The sequence below is a fragment of the Rhinolophus hipposideros genome, assembly GCF_964194185.1.
Source record: "Rhinolophus hipposideros genome assembly, chromosome: X".
Lineage (NCBI taxonomy): Eukaryota > Metazoa > Chordata > Mammalia > Chiroptera > Rhinolophidae > Rhinolophus > Rhinolophus hipposideros.
Genome location: NC_138046.1, coordinates 105886784 through 105908526, shown reverse-complemented (window position 1 = coordinate 105908526; position 21743 = coordinate 105886784). Strand labels below are relative to the sequence as shown.

Here is a 21743-nt window from a genome sequence, read left to right as displayed (position 1 = left end):
CTTTTGATTAGAATATTTTGAATGATTTTGCATTTTTGTAATAACTACCCAAACATGAAGTAATATTAAGAAGAGTATCTCCAATTGCTATAGTAATTTAACTCCTGAAATCACAAATTGCATGTTATAGGTAAAGAAAAATTGGGAATAGATAAAATACTCGTTTTTTTACCCAGATAGCAGAATTAATTTTAGGAAAATTAAAAAATTATGCACAAAATGTTTATATATCCAATCTATTTAGATGAACAATTTGATTTAAAACAATTAATAAATTATTATGGTTTGCAATCTTTCACTCTTTTTTTTCCATTTATTTCATGAATGTCTGTTATATAGCAAAATACAAAGACAAAACTGTCATACCATACTCTCAAGCCTACAGTCCAAAAAGTATACAATGTAAATCTAATAATTAACTCAAAGTTTAGATTAATTTTCATTTTGTTGACAATAAGTGTTAGAGTTGTTTAAAATAAAACTTGGAAAGAAAACCTAAAGGGATAAAATTTAGAGAGTGAAATAAGTTATTTTTTCAATGTTGCAAATATCAACCATACTTCTGAAAATAGTCCTGATGATACTTTGAGGAAAGTATCTTATTTCTGACCATTAAGTAGAATATTAGTTGCATATTTTTTGTAGATGATGTTTATCATGTTGAGGCTGTCACCGTTTATTCCAAATTTACTGAGAATTTTTATTGTGAAAGACTGTTGGCTTTTGTCAAATGTTTTTTTCTACATCAACTGATAAGACTGTATGGTTTTTCTTTTTTAGCCTTTTGATGTGGTGGACAATGAATTGATTTTCCAGTGTTGAACCAGTATTGCATATCTGAAATAAATCCTATTTGTTCATGGTATATTTTTTAATGCATTATTGAATTTTATTTGCTAACAGTTCATGGAAAATTTTGACATATATATTACGAGAGATATTTATGTATAGTCTTTCTTTGTTGTAATGTTGATTTGGCTTTTGTATTATGTTAATATTGGCCTCATAGAATGACTTAGGAAGTGTTCCCTTTGCTTCTGTTTTCTGATACAGATTGGAGAATTGATATCAGTTCTTCCTTTAAAGTTTTGTTGAATTCAACAGTGAAACAATCAGGGCCTTGTGCTTTTGTTATTGAAAGACAGTAAATACTTGATTTCATTTCATTTTAGATATATACCTATTCAGATTATCTATTTTTCTTTGTGTGCATTTTGTAGATTGTGTCGTTCAAGGAATTGGTCCACTTCATATAATTTATCAGATTAGTGGGCATATAACTGTTTATAATATTCCTTTATTATCATTTCATGTCTGAGGGTCAGTAGTTATGAACCCTATTTCATTTTTGATATTGGTAATTTGTTTCTTTTGGTTTGCCTGGCTAGTGGTTTAAGAATTTTATTAATCTTTTCAAAGAAGTAGCTTTTGGTGTTGTTGATTTTTTTCCTGTTTTCTTTCTTTCAATCTCATTGATTTCTGCTCTAAATTTTAGTTTTTCATATTTAATTTAGGTGTAAATTACTCTTTTATCTCTATTTTCCTAGGGTGGAAGCTTAGGTTATCAGTTTTTAGAACTTTCTCTTTTCTAATTTTTTATATACCTAGTGCTATAAATTTCCATCTAAGCCCTGCTTCCACTACATCCCATAAATTTTGATAAATTACATTTTAATTTAATTCAACATATGTTTAAATTTCTCTTGAAACTTCTCTTTGACCCATGGTTTACTTACAAGTGTGTTGTTTAATTTCCAAATATTTTGATATATTCAAGCTTCCTTTCTTTTTTTTTTTTTTTTTTTTTTTTTAACAGTTCAGGCATTTAATTAGGTTCTTCTTAATTAATTTAGAACACCAGTTTGTGAGGATAAACCCCATTTGTGAGAGCAAACACAGAGCGGAGGTAGCCCTGGAGCTGAGGAACAGCTTTGATTTTTGGCAGAATTTGCGAGTCCACGGCTTTCTGATCAATTTTGCGCTGCTCTGTAATTTCATATTTCTCTTTCTCTGTGTTGAAGATCTCCCCCTCCTGGTGCCTGGGCTTACGCAGCTTCTTCTTTTTGAAGTAAGCGTCAGTGAGATGTTTAGGGATTTTCACACCACTGATATCAATTTTGGTGGAGGTGGCGATGACAAATTTCTGGTGTGTTCTACGCAGAGGAACTCGATTGAGGGACAGAGGTCCAGTCACAAGTAGCAAGCCACTGCTCAGCTGCTTCAGGAAAACCACCCTCTTGCCTCTATGGCGCCCAGTGAGGATGATCAGAATGGTCCCGGGAGTGATGCTGGCCCGCAGTTTTCTCACGTGCTGACTGAAGGGTTTCTTGCCATGGCTCAACAGTTTTCGAGGCACATCTTCAGTAGGATAGTATCTAGGCATTTTGCGAAGTTTAACCACTCGGGTGCCACCATTCTTGTCGCCACCAACTGGTTTTGTGACAGTAGCAAGAACCTTCTCCTTCTTTTTCTTTTCAATCCTGGACTTAGCTGCCGAGTACTTCCTCTTGTACATGGCCTTTCGGGAATACATAGCTGACCGGGAATACCTGCCGATTCCTCGGACCAGGACAGGGTTTCGGCTGCAGTGCGGCTTCCCCTTCCTAGGCGTCTTGGCCTTGAGGTTGGCCTTCTTCACCTTGCCGCCAGCATCGGCCTTCTTGGCGTCAGGTTTCTTCTCCTTAGCGTCCGGCTTCCCAGCCTTTTCGCCCGCCATCTTGCAAGTTGGGAAAGAGTCAAGCTTCCTTTCTGTTACTGTTTTTTAGTTTAATTCCATTATGGTCTGAAAACATACTCCATATGATTTCTAGTCTTTTAAATTTATTAAGGTGCATTTTATGGCCCCACATATGGCGTATATTAGTGAATGTTCCATGTGAGCTTGAGAACAATGTGTATTCTGCTCTGGTTTGATGGAATATTTCATAAACGTGAAAATGGGGCAAAGTTAATTAATGGTGCTGTTCAGGTCAACTATATTCTTACTGATTTTCTGCTTGCTTGATCTATCAGTTAGTGAATTGAAATCTTCAGCTTTAATAGTGGATTTATCTATTTCACCTTTCAAGTCTATTAGTTTTTGCCTCATGTATTTTGACCCTCTCTTGGTATGTACATATACATTTAGGATTCCTGCATCTTTTTGGAGAATATACTCTTCTATCATTATGTGGTGCCATTTCTTATCCCTGCTCATTTTTTTTTTTGTTCTGAAGTCTGCTTTGTCATTAACATAGCTATTCCCGCTTTAAAAGAAATAGTGCTAACACTGTATGTTATACTTCATTCCTTTACTTTGAACCTAACTAAGGCTTTATGTTTAAAGTGAAGTTATTTGAGACAACATATGGTTGAGGTTTTTTTTGACCTACTATGAAAGTTTCTGTCTTTTAATTGTTGTATTTAGATTATTCACATTGAAAGGGTTTTGTTTAACCTCCTGTTTTCCTCTTTATTAACATTTTAATATTCTAAACATTATATTTAACTTGATTCTGAACTTCTTTCCAAAGGTTAATCAAACTTTTTAGGAAAATAATGAATTTCTGAAACACTTTGTTACCCAATAACATATATTTGAGAAGATTAATGATTCTCTTGACTCACCACTCATGCTTATATTTTATAAAACACAATTATTTATATGTAGAGTTTAAAGGGTTTTCCTAAAATATTGTGATGTATTATCAGTAACAGCTGTTTCTTTTGGGGAAGGTTTTTTTTCTAGTTATAATAAATCTGCTTCATTTCCCATCACAAATTTGCAAACTCACTAAAGGTTCTCAATCTGTTTTTCCAGAGAGATGTAATAGAACTTTGCTTTTGAATTCTTAACAGTATGATTGTTTTTAATAAACCTGTTTTGACTTGGTCTGTATTTATGTTGTGTTACTGTATTTTAAAATTTTTCTTGACTCTTATAACTACCTGAAAAGTTTGAAGTATTGTGTTTTAACCAGGTTAATATCACCAATTCTACCAATTTTCTATCAACCACAAGGCAAATACTTATTTAAAACAAATAAATAAAATACCTCCAATTGTCTCTTCATTCTGTATAGTCTGAGAATGTGTGGGTCAGACAGCAATCATTTATAAAGACAATTCATAATGCTATTATTTAACTATTAATTGATGCTATTAATTTTCTTGGTTCTCCCACCAGAAAAGAAGGATGCCTCTCTAAATCTCTAAATCTCACCTCCTTCAAGGTATTTTCTTCTTTTGATCTCAGAATCACTGACACTTTTGCCTTCCTCAACCCAGTCTGAACACATATACCATAGGGTTGTGTCATGATTTCAACCAGAAAAACTTGTTTGATGTTACCAATATATGGAATCTTAGGATTTGTTTTGCTCGTCTTATTTTATAGGACAACAAATATTTATTAAATTCCTGCTGTGTATTTAGAGAAAGGAGTATTGCTATTTATATACTAAGGCTTTAAGTACAGTGTCACAGAGGCAGGAGAGCAAAGAGTTTCACAACGCAGAAATAAGAAACATAAAAATGGAGACAGGAAACATAAAAAAGATCCAGTAAGAAATAAAGAACACAATAACTGAAAAAAGAGTACATTAGAGGGAATCAACAATGATTACGTGAAGCAGAGAATTGAATCAGTGATCTGGAAGAAAAAGTAAGAGAAACACCCAATCAGAAGAGCAAAATAAAAAAGAATCCAAGAAAATGAGGATAGTTTAAGGGGCCTCGGGGACAACATCAAGCAAAACAACATTCACACCATAAGGGTGCTGGAAGGTGAAGAGAGAGGACAAGGACTTCAAAAGCTATTTGAAGAAATAATGACAGAAAACTTCCCTAACCTGGTGAAGGAAATAGACATACATGTCCAGGAAGCACAGACAGTCCTAAACAAGATGAACCCTATGAGGCCCACACCAAGATACATCAAAATTAGAATGCCAAAGGTCAAAGACAAAGAGAGAATTTTAAAAGCGTCAAAAGAAAAGCAATTACTTACATACAAGGTTGTTCCCATAAGACTCTCAGTTGATTTCTCAACAGAAACTTTGCAGGCCAGAAAGGATTGGCAGGAAATATTCAAAGTGATGAAAAATAAGGACCACCTACAACCAAGATTATCCAGCAATGTTATCATTTAGCATCGAGGGCTAGGTAGATAAAGAGCTTCCCAGACAAACAAAAGCTAAAGGAGTTCATCACCACCAAACCAGTATTACAAGGAATCTTAGAGGGCCTTCTCTAAGACTTAAAAATAAAGATGAAAAAATATGAATAATGAAATGGGAATAACTACATATCTAACAACAATTTAAATGTAAAGGATTAAGTGCTCCAGTCAAAAGATAGGCTGGCTGAATAGATAAGAAAACAAGACCCTTACATATGCTGCCTACAAGAGACTCACTTCAGATCAAAAGACACACACAGACTGAATGTCAAGAGATGAAAAAAAGATATTTCATCAAAATGGAAAAAAAAAAAGCTGGGGTAGCAACAGTTATACCAGACAAAATAGATTTTAAAACAATAGACAAAGAAGAACCCCGTAATCCCACTTCTGGCTGTTTATGTGAAGAAACCTAAAACACTACTTGGAAGGGATGTGAGCATCCATATGTTTATTACAGCATTGTTTACAATGGCCAAGATATGGAGGCAGCCTTGGTCCATCAGTGAATGAATTGATAAAGAAGAGGTGGTACATATATACAATGGAATATTGCTCAGCCATTAAAAAGAATGAAATCTTGCCATCTGTAACAACATGAGTGGAGTAAGTCAGACAGAGAAAGACAAATGTCAAATGATTTCACTTATAAGTGGAATCTAAAGAACAAAATAAACAAAACAGAAACATGCTCATAGATACAAAGAACATTTTGATGGTTGCTGAATAGAGGAGAGTTGGTGGGGTGGGTGAAAAAGGGGAAGGTATTAAGAAATTCAAATTGGTTGTTACATAGTAGTCATGGGAAGTAGGGTATAGCATAAGGAACATAGTCAATAATACTGTACTATGTATGGTGTCAGATGGGTACTAGATTTTTGGGGGTGATAGGGTTGGGGACAGGGTAAAAAATGAAGGGATTAAGAAATACAAGTTAGTAGTTACAAAATAGTCACAAAGATGTAAAGTAAAGCACAGGGAATATAGTCAATGATATGGTAATAACTATGTACAGTGCCAGGTGGGTACTAGACTAGTCAAACTTCTTATATAAATGTCTCACCACAATCCTGTGTACGTGAAATTAATATAATATTGCATGTCAACTATAATTGGAAAATAAAAAATATTTTTGAAAAGGCAGAAATACCCAATAATTTTTTTAAAAATATTTTTTTAATTTTTTTTTAAAAAGGCAGAAATCATCATCAGTTCAGCACTATCTTTTCATTAAAAAAGAAAAAAATGATTTTCATTTAACAAATGAAAGTATTTCAAAAAGCTTTTGGAATGAGTCTTACTATATACTACACTTGTCTTTGTATAGTATGGTGAGTATGCCTGACCTTAGAAATTCTAAGATAGATGAGTTACATAGATAATGGTTGCTACTTAAGTGTGTTTATATGAAACCCTAATTCATCACTGTCCAATGGTTAATAGATTTAGTGTGGCTACATTTATAAAAACGTGCATTTCAAAAATAATCTGTCTTGTTTTTGTCATGGTGGCAATGGAAAATATAGTTTTATTTTGACATAGGTTGTAGAATTTATTGGGAAAGGGTATCTGATGGTATTAAAAATGCCTTCCTCAAAGCAATTTTGGATATCAAAGTTACTCACTGATGATCAATGTCTTGACGCAGTCATACACGAAGAATTTCTTAAAGGTAGTACGGAATACTAATGGGTGCATTTTTTTTAACAAAAAAAAATGCAAATGGATTCTGAATTAAGTGAATGTTATACTAAAACCAGATGATGAATATCTGAAATGAAGAAGTTTCTTAGCCAGGGAATCCCATGAATCATTAATATTTTCACTATAGAGCAAGTTAATTTTTTCGGTTTAGCATTATGGCACATATTATCAAGTCAAGTCATCTGTTGCTTAGGTGGTTAAAAAATATTTTTCAGACTTTACTTGATAAATAAAGCACTTTGTGGAAGTAGTTTGGGTCATATAGCAGTGTCTTTAGTATGGTTAACAATCCAGGTGAAAAGAAAATAATACACACATTCTGGGAGCAGAAAAATACAGATTTTGCATGCATAAATACTTTATTTGACTTGAAGCATAGGGTTTGTGGGTCCCACATGCTGTGTCATTTTCTCTGCTAGAATTGGTCTTTATCCATCATTTCCCCTCTCTTTTATTCATCTTTAATTTTTAGTTCAAATATCACTTTTTCAGGGAAGCATTCCCAGACTCTCAGATAAGGTCAGGCCCTAAACCGTACTTACTCACTTCTACCTAGTACTTATAATATCTCGAATTAAAGATTAATTGTTTGATTGTGTTCATCATCACCAGGTAATAGAAAGCTCCCATGGGCATGGACCATGAGTACATTGTTCACAGTTGCAGCCCTATGGATAGAAGCAGGAGTTTGAACATTTTGTGCACTCAGTAAATGTTTGTTTGATTGACTGAAGAAGGAGTTAAAAACAAAAAAGAGAGACTAGAAAGTATATTGGATTCCATCACGATGGACTTGGAGTTTTTCTTGTTTTTATGGTTTTCATTTTTTCTTTAGTCAATTGAGGAGCCATGAAAAATTTGTAGCAGAAGTTTGACAAAGGGAAAGCAGAACTATCATCAGATATTATGTGTAGAAAGCTTTTAGGAGAAGCAAGAGTTGGAGGGAAGTAGCCTATCAGAGTCCTTATAGCAGTTCACCTTGAAGATGATATGGCCATCTCGACACAAAATATGTTGGCACTGGAAATCGATTCATGATCTATTCTAAGAGAAGTATTGATAGCACTTTGCCTTTGAGTCATTGTAGAAAGGGATTATCTAAGATAATTTCAAAGTTTCAAGCCAAGGGATAGGATGAATGGTAATGGCATTACTCGAAAAAAAAAAAAAAGGCAAGTTAAGAGGAATAACATGTTTTGGGAGAAATAACCACAATGATAAAGGTAATGAGTACCCTCAATGAGAACCGGCTTTCTGTTTTGTATTATCAAAGACACTGCATACGTCCTCTTCAATTCACACAGTAATCTAATATTACTCTTCCTTTTTAACCATTATGGAAGGTAAGGTTCTCAGAGGTTAAGAAACCTGCCTAAAGTCACAGTTAGGAAGTGTCAGAATTTGGATTTGATTCAGGATTTTATGTTGGTATCACTATGTCATATTAGAGAGGATAAGATGCTAAGATAGATAAATGTTAGAAACTATACATGTACACACAGCATAGAATTATAGTAATATGTGTATATATAATTATATATGTATGTGTAGGTATATGTTCCATTTGAGAAGCTAAAACAAATTTATGTATGGATATTCCGCAGGTGGTTAGAATTTTGAGACAAGATTGTAATATTGAAGTTGGAAATAGGCATTGTTTTCCATATAAAGTTTATATACTTAAATAATCTCAAATGGGTATAAAAACTTACCTTGCTAAATTTTAATTCTGTTAGATTAATAATAGCCATAGGAGGGCATGTGAAGGGAATGGCAACCCCAACCTCCTGAATTTTTCTTTCCTAGGTAAAGTTGAAAAAATGAGAATCATCAGTAAAAGGTTATGGTTGTTTTATTTTCCAGAATGTTTTAATTAAAAAGGTCTTGTGGTTATTTTATTCACTTTATATTAAAAGTAAACTTCTCCTTTTTATGTATATTTTATGTATTCCATCAGATTGTTTTTGTGGTGACAGATAACTTAAAGCCTTTAAAAATAGCTGTTTACAAGGTGCCAATTCTGATACTGTGGGTTTCTTTCTCTTCTAATGGCAGGTCCTAATGAGCAATGTAATGATCCAGGAAGATGAGAAAGGGGACTTAATAATTGAAAATTGACTGTAAGGATAGTTCTGTAGGAATATATTAAAATCATAAATCATTGAGTATTTAAGAGGTGATTATTTCACAGTAGAATGGAGAAAATGAAAAGTACCAGAAGGGAACATGTGCCAGAAGGGATTTTGTCCATCCTTGTAAATTCTTGTGCTGCAGCTCTAGAATATTGGTTCTGAGCTGAATATTTCGATTTTTGAATTACACATATAATTTATATTGTACCTCATAGTTTCATGCTTAATAATGTGTTGCGTTTGAAAGATATTTCAGTTTCAATGTAACCATGGCTTATTTCTTCAAACTGATGCAAGCTCCTCATTTAAGGCCTGCATACATGTTCTACAAATACTTACATTCTGTACTATGCCTAATGATGAGCTGAATAAAGAATAAAAAATATTTCTTAGGGAATTTGGTGAGGACAGCATCTCTAGTAATTAGAAAGAAGGGGATATCTGTTCCTATCAGGTAACTTGGGAGAACTCTGATGAAATGGCACAATCTAGTTGATGTTCTGGTTAAGCCATGTGCAACTTCAGTTACTTCACCTATAAAATAGTAATAATCAGACATATATGATGTCAGAGGGGCAATAGATTGGGGGCGGGGGGTTATCACTCTGTGAGGGGTGAAATGTCTAACTATGACATTGCTTTGCACACCTGAAACTAATAATAATAAAATAGTAATAATCAAACAGTGTACCAGTTGTGTGCTATGAGAAAGTGAGTTTTAGGTACTTTTGAGAGAATGTTATTGCTATTTTAATTTTTCCTAATATTGTAATGTGATATACTGTGGGTGTCAAAAATGTATACATTTGACTTGTATTCATCTTTTGTTATCGATATATATTGAGTATTACAATTTTAATACAGTTTTCTCCTTTCTTAAAATGTGTATACATTTTTTTGGCATCCTGTGTATACTAAAGAGAAGTTGGACAACACTGGTTTGCATTTTTATATCCAGAAAATTCTAGAATAGAAAAATCATGGGGATAATAATTTGTGTAAGATGATTTTCAGAGATCAGACCTAAAAATTTGTTGTGTTTCTACATTTTTTTTGATGCTGATTGAAGACCTAGGAAACTCAGTGGAATGACAGCCAATACCTAGGCACTTGTTGGGTCAGTACACAAAAAATGAATAAAGTAAACATGGTCCCTACGACATGCAAAAGAGAACAGAACATGAATATCAGGACATACACAGAGTCATAAATCATTTGAAAAATGTGAAATGTTCATCGTACAGACATCTTCCATTGACTAATTTTAGATGATCTCATTATTAAGTCACTTTATTTTCCAGATCACCTTAAATATCTCCACCAACTTTATATCTTATCACTGAATGTCAAAAGGGACATTGGGTGAGTAAAATTTGAAATGAATTGTTTCAGAATATCGCTGTGTTATTTCAGATTTTTAAGTTATCTTGAATATTTGAGCCTTCATGTCTTCATGTACTTAATAGGGATAAAAATGTCTATACAACCTATATCACAAGTTGTTATTTGAACACTTGGAAACTATAATACACTGAAAGTACTGGATTACTATTTAAGTCCAGCTTGATATGGATGTTTTCAATGTTGGTGCCTGCCAGTAAAACGTGTTAGCTCAGCAAGATTGATTCTTTATATATTCTTTGAAAATATTCACAGCATGAACTTTACATTAATAAAAATTAATCACTTAAGGAGACTATTGTTTGTTTCTTCTTTCTTCTATCTTGTCCCAAATTTAGGCATAGGAACTAAAGTCATATGAGAATCCTGATTTACGGTGAAAAATGTAGATTCTTGTTCCTTTCTTTAGCTCTCTGGTATTTTATGGTGTTTTAGGAAGTTAGGGAAAGTGTAGGTGATACGTACAATGTAATTATAAGCCCTCAGGCTCCAAAGTCCAACAGACTTTTCTTTGCATCCTCGCCCCAATGCTAACAATACTTCCTTTCTTGAGGGAGTAGCTTAAAAATAGTATTTGTTTTGTAATGCCTGTAATATCCTAGGCACTGCTGCAAATGCCTTTTGTATGTGGGTTATTTAATTTTCTCAGCATCGCTAGAAGTAAATTACTGTTGTCCATATTTGATAGATGAGGTATCTCAGGTAACAAACGATGGAGACAAGATTTGATCCCAACAGTGTTTACTAGGGCCTTTGCTCTTTTCCATTACACCACACCTCTCAGTTTGTCATCTATAAAAGAGATCTTGTCTGTCTATTTTATAAGTTAAGCATTAACTAAGACAATAGCTGATGAATAAATAGCAATTTAGCAGCACCCTGTAAGCACTCAAAAATATGATTAGAATGGTATATTCCAAACATCTATTCATCTATATGTTTATTTTTTTTAACTTGAGTAGTGATATTATAACAACTGGCATAAATTCTGAACAGTGCAAAAGAAAAAAGATATCTAGATAGTTGCTCATTTCATGTAGTTAATGAAGAACTATGAAATCAATTACTTACCAGTAGATTGAAAACATTACTCATAGACACAGGCAATAGGTTAGTGGACCCTAGAGGGTAAGAGGGGAGGAAGGTGGTAGATGAGGGTAAAGGGGGTCAAATATATGGTGATGGAAGGAGAACTGACTCTGGGTGGTGAACACACAATGGGATTTATAGAAGATGTCTTACACGATGTACACCTGAAATCTATGTAACTGTACTAACCATTGTCACCCCAATAAACGTGAATGAAACACACAAAAAAAGAAAACACAAAAGAAAAAAAGAAAAAAGAAAAATTGAGTACAACTTAAAAAGATGTCGTGTGTTTGATGGGCTGCTTGTTAGTGTGGAAGAGACTATATTTCTTCCCCACTAACACTGTGAAATTAGCTGAAGTTTCTAATTTTAGTCAACAATATACAATCTAGAATAACAACAGAGAGCAGGAGTGGATGTAGCATGTACCTTGCCACCCAGTGTCTTTAATGAGGACAAATAGCTCCAACAAACACTGTCTCACCATTGTTAGAAAGTTCAGTTCTTGCTGGGACATTGCCTTTTATTATCAGGGCTGATGTTACCATTCAGGAAGTTGTAAATTAACAATGTATGAATGTGTATTTACAGGGAATGGTAACTAGCTCAGCATTAGCCAGGGCCACCTCTTCCTCTGGGTGTAACATAACCAGGAACCAGTGTACCCTGAATCTGGAGACAGAGACTACCTCCAGCACTCCAAAGGATAACTCTTCATTCTCAAACTTGAACAGTCTATAAAAATGCTCTGCATGTGTTCTTTAGAGCTATGCTCAAGATGTACATCTCATACTTCAATTGTGTAGGAAGCATCTGGGGATCTTGTTACGGGGATGTCATTCATTCAGCCTGTGGTAAGGACCAAGCCATCTGCATTTCAACAAATTATGAGATAATGCCCAGACAGCTGGTCAGCAGAAGATACTCGGAATAGCAAGGCCTTGTAGCCCAGATGATGCATTACTTAGGTGACTTTGATATAACCGAAAGGAATTTTGAAGATCAATCTTGTCTGATACTCAGAGCCCAATCACTATATTTTTAAATCTCTGTTGTTTTGTTTTTTGAAACTATCATGTGTATTTCAGGGACCCTTTGTTTATTATAATTGATATCTGGACAAATTTTTCTTTAAGTGATTCCCAGTGTATGTACTGAGTCCTCAGGCCCACCAACCATGTTTGTCATTATTGCTTGAATAACAGAGTGTAAGCATTCGAATTTTCGGTTTGTTGTCTCTGCTGAAAAACTCCTTTTCATTGAGTCCTTTCTGATAAACACCATTATTTTTTCCACAATGGAATGATAATACTTCAGTATTGAAGCATGAAGCCAAGATCATAACCTCATCGAAATGTATTTTAACTTGAACAAAATTCTCTTCAGTGCCTGAGGGAAGAGGCATTATTAGTGACGTGTACTTTGTTTCTTGATAAAGATAATATAAAAGTTGTGTTGCTACCGTATCTTTAAGATGAAATCAGTTTCATGTGAGCCAACTTTCTTTAATGATATTGTAGCAAGGAAAATGTTAACAAAACTCATTTACCATCTTTTTAAGACACTTTCAATATAAATCATAATTTTGGAGATTCCCATTTGCTGTATCTTAAAATCAAATTAACTCCACTGGTGATGTGATACATGATTTATAACAATTTGGGGCCAACAATATTTTAAGTTTTGAATTTTAGTTCCATGTAGACCTAGTGCCTATGTGAGATGTTTTTGAGACCAGGTCACTTTTTGATTGCATAATCGTGGACTGTTGTGATTGTTCAATTACAGTGATTCTTGGTAGGGGTGAAAATGAGGCATTACCAAAGTGATCTCTGTACATTTTTCCAAGGTTAAGTCACTGATTGTCATCGAGGCCCTCACCAGCCGTGTTTTAGATACATTGTACCTGGGTTGGAAATATCTGCCTGTGTGTTTTCAGATGGTTATGTGATAATAAAGTGCTACTGAGTTACTGTATTTTTAAAAATGGAAGTATAACTTATTTCACTTAGTATAATAATCTCAAGATCTATCCATGTTGTTGCAAATGGCGCTATTTCATCTGTTTGTATGGCAGAGTAGTATTCCATTGTGTATATATACCACATCTTCTATAGATGATCCAGTCATCTATTGAAGGACACTTTGATTGTTTTCATGTCTTGGCTACCGTGAATAATGCTGCAGTGAATATAGGGGTACATATGTCTTTACAGATAAATGTTTTCAGATTTTTGGGGTAGATACCTAGGAGAGGAATTGCTGGGTCATATGGTAGTTCTATTCTTAATTTTTTGAGGAACCTCCCTACTGTTTTCCATAGTGGCTGTACCAATTTCCATTCTCACCAGCAGTGTATGAGGGTTCCTTTTTCTCTACAACCTTTCCAGCATGCATTATTTGTCTTGTTGATGATAGCCATTCTAACTGGTGTTAGGTGATATCCGATGTGATTTTGATTTGCATTTCCCTAATAGCTAGTGAAGTTGAGTGAAATAAGTCAGACAGAAAAAATCAGGAACTATATGACTTCACTTATATGTGGGATATAAAACTGAAAGCAACAAAGGAATAAGATAAATAAAGAAACAAAACTTCATAGACACAGACAATAGTTTAGTGGTTACCAGAGGGTACGGGGGGAGGGGGGTGGTCGATGAGGGTAAAGGGGGTCAAATATATGGTGATAGATGGAGAACTGACTCGGTGGTGAGCACACAATATAATGTATAGATGATGTATTACAGAATTGTACACTTGAAACCTATGTAATTTTACTATTGTCCCCCCGATAAATTTAAATTAAAAATTGAAATATGATATATATAACATAATTTACCATTTTACCATTGCTTGTGTAGAATTCTATAGCATTGAGTACACTCACTGTGTTGTGAATTCATCACCACCATCCATTTCCAGAAGTGACTGAACTGTTTTAGATGTTTTTCACTTAGATTCTTCTTTTCTAGAGTTTATTACCCGTGTTCAGTTAAATGTATACATATTTTAAATTTATGAGACTAATTTTTAAACGGGAGAGTTGAGTTCCATCTGTCTGAGGGCACTGAAAAAAATCGACTTTCAAAAATATGGTTTCTGTTTTGCTGTTGTTCCTTGTGACTTCCTTTTTATAGGAATGTTTTCTTTAAACATATTCGCAGTCAATTTGACAAGCTGTCACTTCTGGCAAATGCTACTTTTTCCATGAGTAATTTTCTTCTTTCTACAAACTGTATTAGTCATCATATCTTATTACATTGAGTATCTCCTTTTAACACTGATAATATAAAATTATTTGACTAAGAATTCTCACAAAAAATCATATTGGATCAAAAATTAGACAACCAAAGCCATACTCCAAAAGGAACAAATTCTTTTTCCTTGATAATTACAAGTGGCCAAACCAATTAAGTGAATTGAAAAGTAAACAAAATGAATAAATTTTCATCTGAAAGGCATACTATCAATAAAATTGTGGGAATTTTGAAGTAACAAGGCCAGTACCCCCATGCAAATTAAGCTTTTCAAAATACTTTACAGTGTAAGGAAATTAAAGTATTTGTTATTTTAATGGAGCAACTCTTAGTTGAAAGGCTGATCACAGCCTCTTCTCCAATTGCATTTCATATAGTCTCAGGGAAGGAAAAGGACCAGCCAGATGCTATGAAGGTGAAAACGTGCAATTAACCTTTTATCAAGATTTCAAAGGAATTATCAGGGGTTTACCAAGGATCAAGGAAACTTCCCCCAAACAGAGACTTGATGCTAAATAGATATTTCCTGGTAAAAGGGAAGACCTGATCCAAAACTCGGAGTCAGGAAGGCAACAGAAGGAAAGTTAGTAGGGCCAGCGTTTGGCTCAGGAAGGAAAGCTTGGTCTGCTGGACATAGGGAGCGTAGCAGGTCATGTAAAACCTTGTAAAAGGCTTTAAACTTTTTGGATCTGTAAGTACAGTGGGAAGCCACTGAATTATTTTAAGCAGGAAAGGAACACTTTTAAATTTCTATGTTTAGAAAAATAGCTTTTGCTGCTCAGTGGTGAATAGGAGGCAAGCATGTTCATGGAGCTAAAGTTAGGGAGTTCTTGCTGAAGTCCAGGAAGGCTTATTTACTCTCTGTTGGTGTAAAGGAGATGAAAGCTATCGGAATACCACATGTGCTCAGCAGCTGTGGGAGTGATATACTTGCCGAAAGGGATATTGACAGTACTTGAACAGCTGTTAATATCTGTTGCCCTTAGGAAATTTATTTCATCAAGCATACAGTATTTCAGCCCCTATTAACTGATTTCGTAAGGCATTATCTATCTGACTGTGATCCCTTCACCCAGTGCTGCTGTGCTCTGTGCATGAGTGTGTGACACGCAATGGCTATCTGGAGTCAAAGTTTACAAAGGGGAAATTTAAAACATTTATCTTATCTTCGAAAACACCTCTTTCCCCAGATAATTAACATCATAGTCTCATCAAAGTACAGACTTTGGAATCACATTTGTGGTTGAATTCTCTGATTGCCACTTGCCAGCTATTTGAACTTGAGTAAGGTAGTTCCTGAACCTCAGTTTCCTCATCTGGAAATGGGGATGAAAACATCTACCTTGTAAAGGAGTTATTTCTGTAAAGTGACCTATGAAAAAGACATAGACTAGTGAGTCACATAATAAGCATTTAATAAGTGACAGATGCACAAATAACACAAATGAAAAAGGATACTATAGTTTACAAATGTGCTTAAAGTCTACAGGGAAACTTATTTTTATAAAATGATATCTAAATGAACATATGAATGAATGTTGTAAAGATTTTGTTGGGTATCCGATGGACATGCGTCCTATTTGGGAGACCACCTCAGAGATACTGTGGATGCCTGATCATGGCATTGTACACCAGAAGCTAAACAATAATGAATGCCAACTATAATTTTATATATATAATGTGATGGCTCAGTGTGAGGTCGGAGGGATAGTGGATGGGGGGAGGGGGGTTCACAGTGTGAGGGATATAAATGATGAACGTCTAAGTATTACCTTGTTTTGTACACCTGAAACTAATTTAAAAAAAATGAACATATGAATATACTAGGAGCCAGAATGCCTATCAGATTTTTAGACTCGGCATATTAAGTTTAAATATAGTTCTCTTTTACTGGTTAGCGTATATATTTGCATATATACTTATTTAAATTTGTGTTATATTAATGAACTGCCAAGCAATAAACTGCATAATCCAGACTTAAAACATGAAAAGAAAAAAAAGATCATTTAATTCTAATGCCTAATCTTTTTGCAGATGCAATGCTCAATATCAGAGTATTCTGTTACCTTCTCTTTTTTTGTGCTTCTACTAGGTCTGTGATTTCTTTCTTTTTTTTTAATTAAAGTATATTGGGGTGACGATGGTTAGTAAAGTTACATAGGTTTCAGGTGTACAATTCTGTAATACATCATCTATATGTCACATTGTGTGCTCACCACCCAGAGTCAGTTCTCCTTCAATAACCACGTATTCGTCATTTCTTTTTGAGTCAACTTTTACACAGAACTTCTTTTTTGTGATAAATCTCAACAGCTTACTCAACACCTATATTTAAAAATGCAGATCAAGCTTAAATGGGTTTAAAATATGGTACTCTGTTATTCTGTAAGACCACATTTTTTCTATACAGTTGAAGATTGATTTAAGTGTGTCATCTGACCTATATTGCTGCTCTGAATCTTCCTTGGTTGCTCCAATGATGACAGTTTCAATGATGTGAGTGTTTGCAGTGGAGTTGCTCCTAATAAGGAAGTAATGCTGTTGTCTTTCAGACATCATTCCGCCTGAAAAGTACTATTTTACTCACCCAGAGCTATAAATGTCTAAAAAGTCCTTCTTCTGGCATCATCAGCAGCAAAAACAGTGAGACTTGCAGCTTTTGGAAGTTCCAAACTAAGACTTACCTATGCTTCCTTCAAAACTTATATACAAATAGCTGATAGCTATATGGTGACCAAAGCTCTCGATTGATTAATGTCTGGCAGTCTTCCAATACCCACCAGAATGCAAGGCTCTCTGTTAACAGTAGCTGGATCAAGAACTAACTGCTCAGCCTGAGACTAAAATAAGGCCGTCTGCTACCTACCTATTTGTTGAGGACAAATGGGCCAGCCGTGGCTTATAATAAAGGACAAACAATGAATAGGTAGCTGTCATTCCTAGCAGTTTTTCTCTGGTGTTTTACACACAGAGGCACTACCTTGTATGTTTTTCAGAAGGAGAAATCTCCTGACTTGGTTCTGAGTTTGAGAGAAGTCAACCCAATCCAGTAATAAATTCTAGTTCCTTGCATGTCATATTGTGACCAGTAAGAACAGGTATGCTGCATTCTTGAGAGTGGCGGGTGACAAGATGGAGGTAAAGGGTAGGGGAAGAATCCTGCCTGAGGATGGGACTGAAACTGGAATGTGAGGAGAGGAGCAGAGATCATCCTATCTATACAACTGAAGGTTCTGTGGATTCATCTGGAAACAGGAGTTAAAAATAGAGCAATAGAACTACAGTTTCTAAAGTCTATGAAGTTGATCCAGACTGTAATTTAAAGACTGTGAATACCCACAGTTCTTTAATTGGATCACACTACCATTTAAATTATAACTTTTAGGGAAATAATCATTACATTAGATAATAGATATTAATTACAAATACAGCCTGGTTTTCAAAAGGCAATAATGGAAAAAATTAAAAGGTGAGTCTTGGAATAAGGGAATTCGAGGATATTGTAAGGTTAAAATGAAAGATTTCTAAAATTACTGGGCAGTATATCTCCTGTCTCGTGGGACCCATATTCCCTCTTTCCTTTCTCTTCCCTCTGCCCTCTGTCCATTCTACCATTTCTCACTAAAAACCACCTCACTGTGGCCAGCTAGTCCAAGGAAACCACCTGCCCTAGACACAAGCTAGCATTAGATTCCAACTATAGAAAAGCAGATTGGGGGAAAATGAAAGGGAGCCTTTCAAGTGAAGTAAGAGCATTATCCTGCCTACTTCTGGCCAAGTATTCTGCCAAAACATATTTGGATTCACTCTGTGGGTTTAATTCTTTTCATTTAATCCTTTGGTTAAGTTTATAATGTCAAAAAATGAAGAAGCACCACTGTCACTGTTGAAAAGATAACTGATTTGGGTGGAACCTGTGGCACTTCAGCCACTAATTGATGTATCAAATTGATGTCCATTAAGACAAGTTAACAATTTTCCTGAGGTAAAAAAAACTTGGTTTGGAGTGAACAAATCCTTATAGAGCAGGTCCTCAAATAATGTTTCACTTAAGATCTTTTTGTTATATAACTTTCATGAGATGCTATAGGAACCTCTCTTGTGTAAGAGGTGTGACAGTTAAGTTCGTGAACTTGTTGCAGTGATGTTGCTAACAATTATTTTATATCAGAAGGATGATTCATTATGAATTTGTACCAAATGGACAAATAGTTAACCAAGTTTACTATTTGGAAGTGCTGAAAAGGCTGCATGAAAAACTTAGATGGAAACAACTTGAACTTTTCGCCAACAATTCATGGCTCTTGCATCACGACAATGCCCCAGCTCACAGAGCACTGTGTGTGAGGGAGATTTTAGCCAGTAAACAAATCACTGTATTGGAATACCCTCCCTACTCACCTGATCTGGACCCCAATGACTTCTTTCTTTACCTGAAGATAAAGGAAATATTGAAAGGAAGACATTTTGATGACATTCAGGACATCAAGGGTGATACAACAACTCTGATGGCCATTCCAGTAAAAGAGTTCCAAAATTGCTCTGAAGGGTGGACTAGGTGGTGGCATCAGTGCATAGCTTCCCAAGGGGAGGACTTTGAAGGTGACCATAGTGATATTCAGCAATGAGGTATGTAGCACTTTTTCTAGGATGAGTTCATGAACTTAATTGTCAGACCTCATATATCAATTAGCCTAGGGTAAAATTGGTTTTGTTATATATAGTTTGGCTTTAAGTCACAGAACCTAGCAAAGATAAGTGAGGACTTACTGTACTTGTGAGATTTTATGATCATGCTAATTGATATTGGGTGAAGAAAACTTGCCTTAGATTTTAATATAATGCTCAATAACTAAGAAGAAAGAAGGAGTTGCTTCCCCCCACCATCTTTACTTTTCCCACACTTCCATGTTTCATGTGGGAAATAATGTAATGTTGAGTGCGATATAGCACTTTTGTTAAAAGGATGGTATAACCCAGAATATGTATAGTGTTGTTGTTTTTTAAAAGAAAATAATCTGCTATATTGTAAATGAGCTTTTAAAAACATTTGCTGTATTCATTGAAGATTCATTATTTTAAATGTGCCTGGATTTTCAAATACAATTAAGTCTATGCTCCGTCTTAAGATTTCATTGGATGTAAATTATGTTTTAAGTACTACTTGTGTATAATATGAAATCCTTAAATCCTCTGCAAAGACATTTAACCTTAATTTCTTTATACTTTTTCGATTTTAACTTTTGTGTGTACTTCCTTGCATTGCTATATGCAGGCATTTGACCTCACCTAATATGTGGCCATTAAACATTTTTATGTCCCCTTTCCTGCTTAGCACAATACTTGTACATGACACATATTCTGTACATATTTAATGTGTAAGCAAATCTGTAAAAGTCTGACATGTGGCATCTATGCCTTCCCTCTTTTTAAGATATGGGGCCCAGATAGCTTTTTTTTTTTAAAGCATTGTAATAGAAGAAAAACACTTCTCAGAAGTCAGGCGTAATTGGAAATCATTGTGTTCTTACCTGAGGAGGTACTCTGTTGAGTTACTTACATGCCCTCACAACCTCAGTTTCTTGTACAACAAGTAGTTTGAAACTAGATTGTCAAGTTTCATTCTATCCTCGTAGAATTCAGAGAATCAAAACTAATAATGTTATTTACACATTTCAAAAAGCTAGTGTCAAACTGCAACAGAAAAATGGTCATTGGCCTCCAATGGTGACAAACTCAGTGCTTGTCACTTGGGCAGTCTGGTCACGCAATGTGAAATTCGTGGTGCATTCCTTCTTAAAAAGAAGGAGCTATCCATCCTCAGCACATTGGAAATAACTTTGCCAATGCAGAAAGTAAAGAATTAGAATGAAATCATTTTTTTTGTTTAATTTAAAATATTTGTCACTATTTTCAATTATGAAAACCTGCTTCCTTTGCCAGGTACAATTCTTGCTTCATTCAATTAAAAAATGGGTTGCCTTTTCTATATTCCTTTGGAATTAAATAAAAATAAATATTTTGGCCACAAATTGATCATTTCCAACAATCTTGGCCCTTTCCTCCCTAAAGTTTTAGTAACACTGTCTGTTGGATCAGTTCTTAAGTGTTAGGAACCCAGAGAAGACAATTATCATGAATTAAAGTGCTTTCTTGAATGAGTAAATTGATATTATCTATTATTTATATAAGGACATTAGATTAACCATGAAATCTGTACTTGGAAAGTTTATTCTAGTGTACTTCCCTGGAATTTATTTTTATTTATTTATTTTTCTGTCTTCTTTAATATTTGTTAAATTTATTGGGGTGACATTGGTTAGTAAAATTATATTGGTTTCAAGTGAACAATTCTATAATACATCATCAGTATACTGCATTGTGTGTTCACCATTCTAAGTCAAGTCTTTCTTTGTCAATAATATATTTGAACCCCTTTACCCTCTTCTACCAACCCCCCTTACCTTCTGGTAACTACTAAACTGTTGTCTGTGTCTATGAGTTTTTTTTGTTTGTCTTATTCATTTGAGGTTTCAGTTTTATATCCCTTATATGAGTGAAGTCATACGGTTCTCAACTTTTTCTGTCTGACTTAATTTGCTTAGCTTTATAATCTCAAGTTCTATCCATGTTGTTCTAAATTGCAGTATTTCATCTTTTTTGTGGCTCAGTAATATTCCATCGTATATATGTACCACATTTTCTTTATCTAGTCATCTACTGAGGGACACTTCAGTTGTTTCCATGTCTTGGCCACAGAATAATGCTGCAGTGAACATAGGAGTACATATATCTTTACAGGTAAATGTTTTCAGATTTTTTGGATAGATACCCAGAAGAGTGATTGCTGGGTCATATGGTAATTCTATTCTTAATTTTTTGAAGAAACTCCATACTGTTTTCCATAGTGGCTGTACCAATGTACATTCCCAGCAGCATTCTATGAGGGTTCTCTCTTCTCCACAACCTCTGCAACACTTATTACTTTTCTTGTTGATG

General features: G+C 34.6%; 2 protein-coding genes across 3 annotated transcripts in view; one reads left to right on the top strand and one right to left on the bottom strand.

Annotated features, from left to right (window-relative positions):
- Positions 1-21743, top strand: part of IL1RAPL1 (interleukin 1 receptor accessory protein like 1) — a 1302015-nt gene that overhangs the window by 321964 nt on the left and 958308 nt on the right. The window lies entirely within an intron of this gene.
- On the bottom strand, positions 1844-2729 carry LOC308494198 (large ribosomal subunit protein eL6-like). The gene has a single exon (XM_081041686.1). The coding sequence runs from the start codon at positions 2714-2716 to the stop codon at positions 1850-1852; it is 867 nt and encodes a 288-aa protein (XP_080897812.1). The 5' UTR covers positions 2717-2729; the 3' UTR covers positions 1844-1849.

Coding starts and splice junctions, on each gene's coding strand:
- LOC308494198 (XM_081041686.1), bottom strand. CDS start 2,716: ATGGCGGGCGAAAAGGCTGGGAAGCCGGACGCTAAGGAGAAGAAACCT.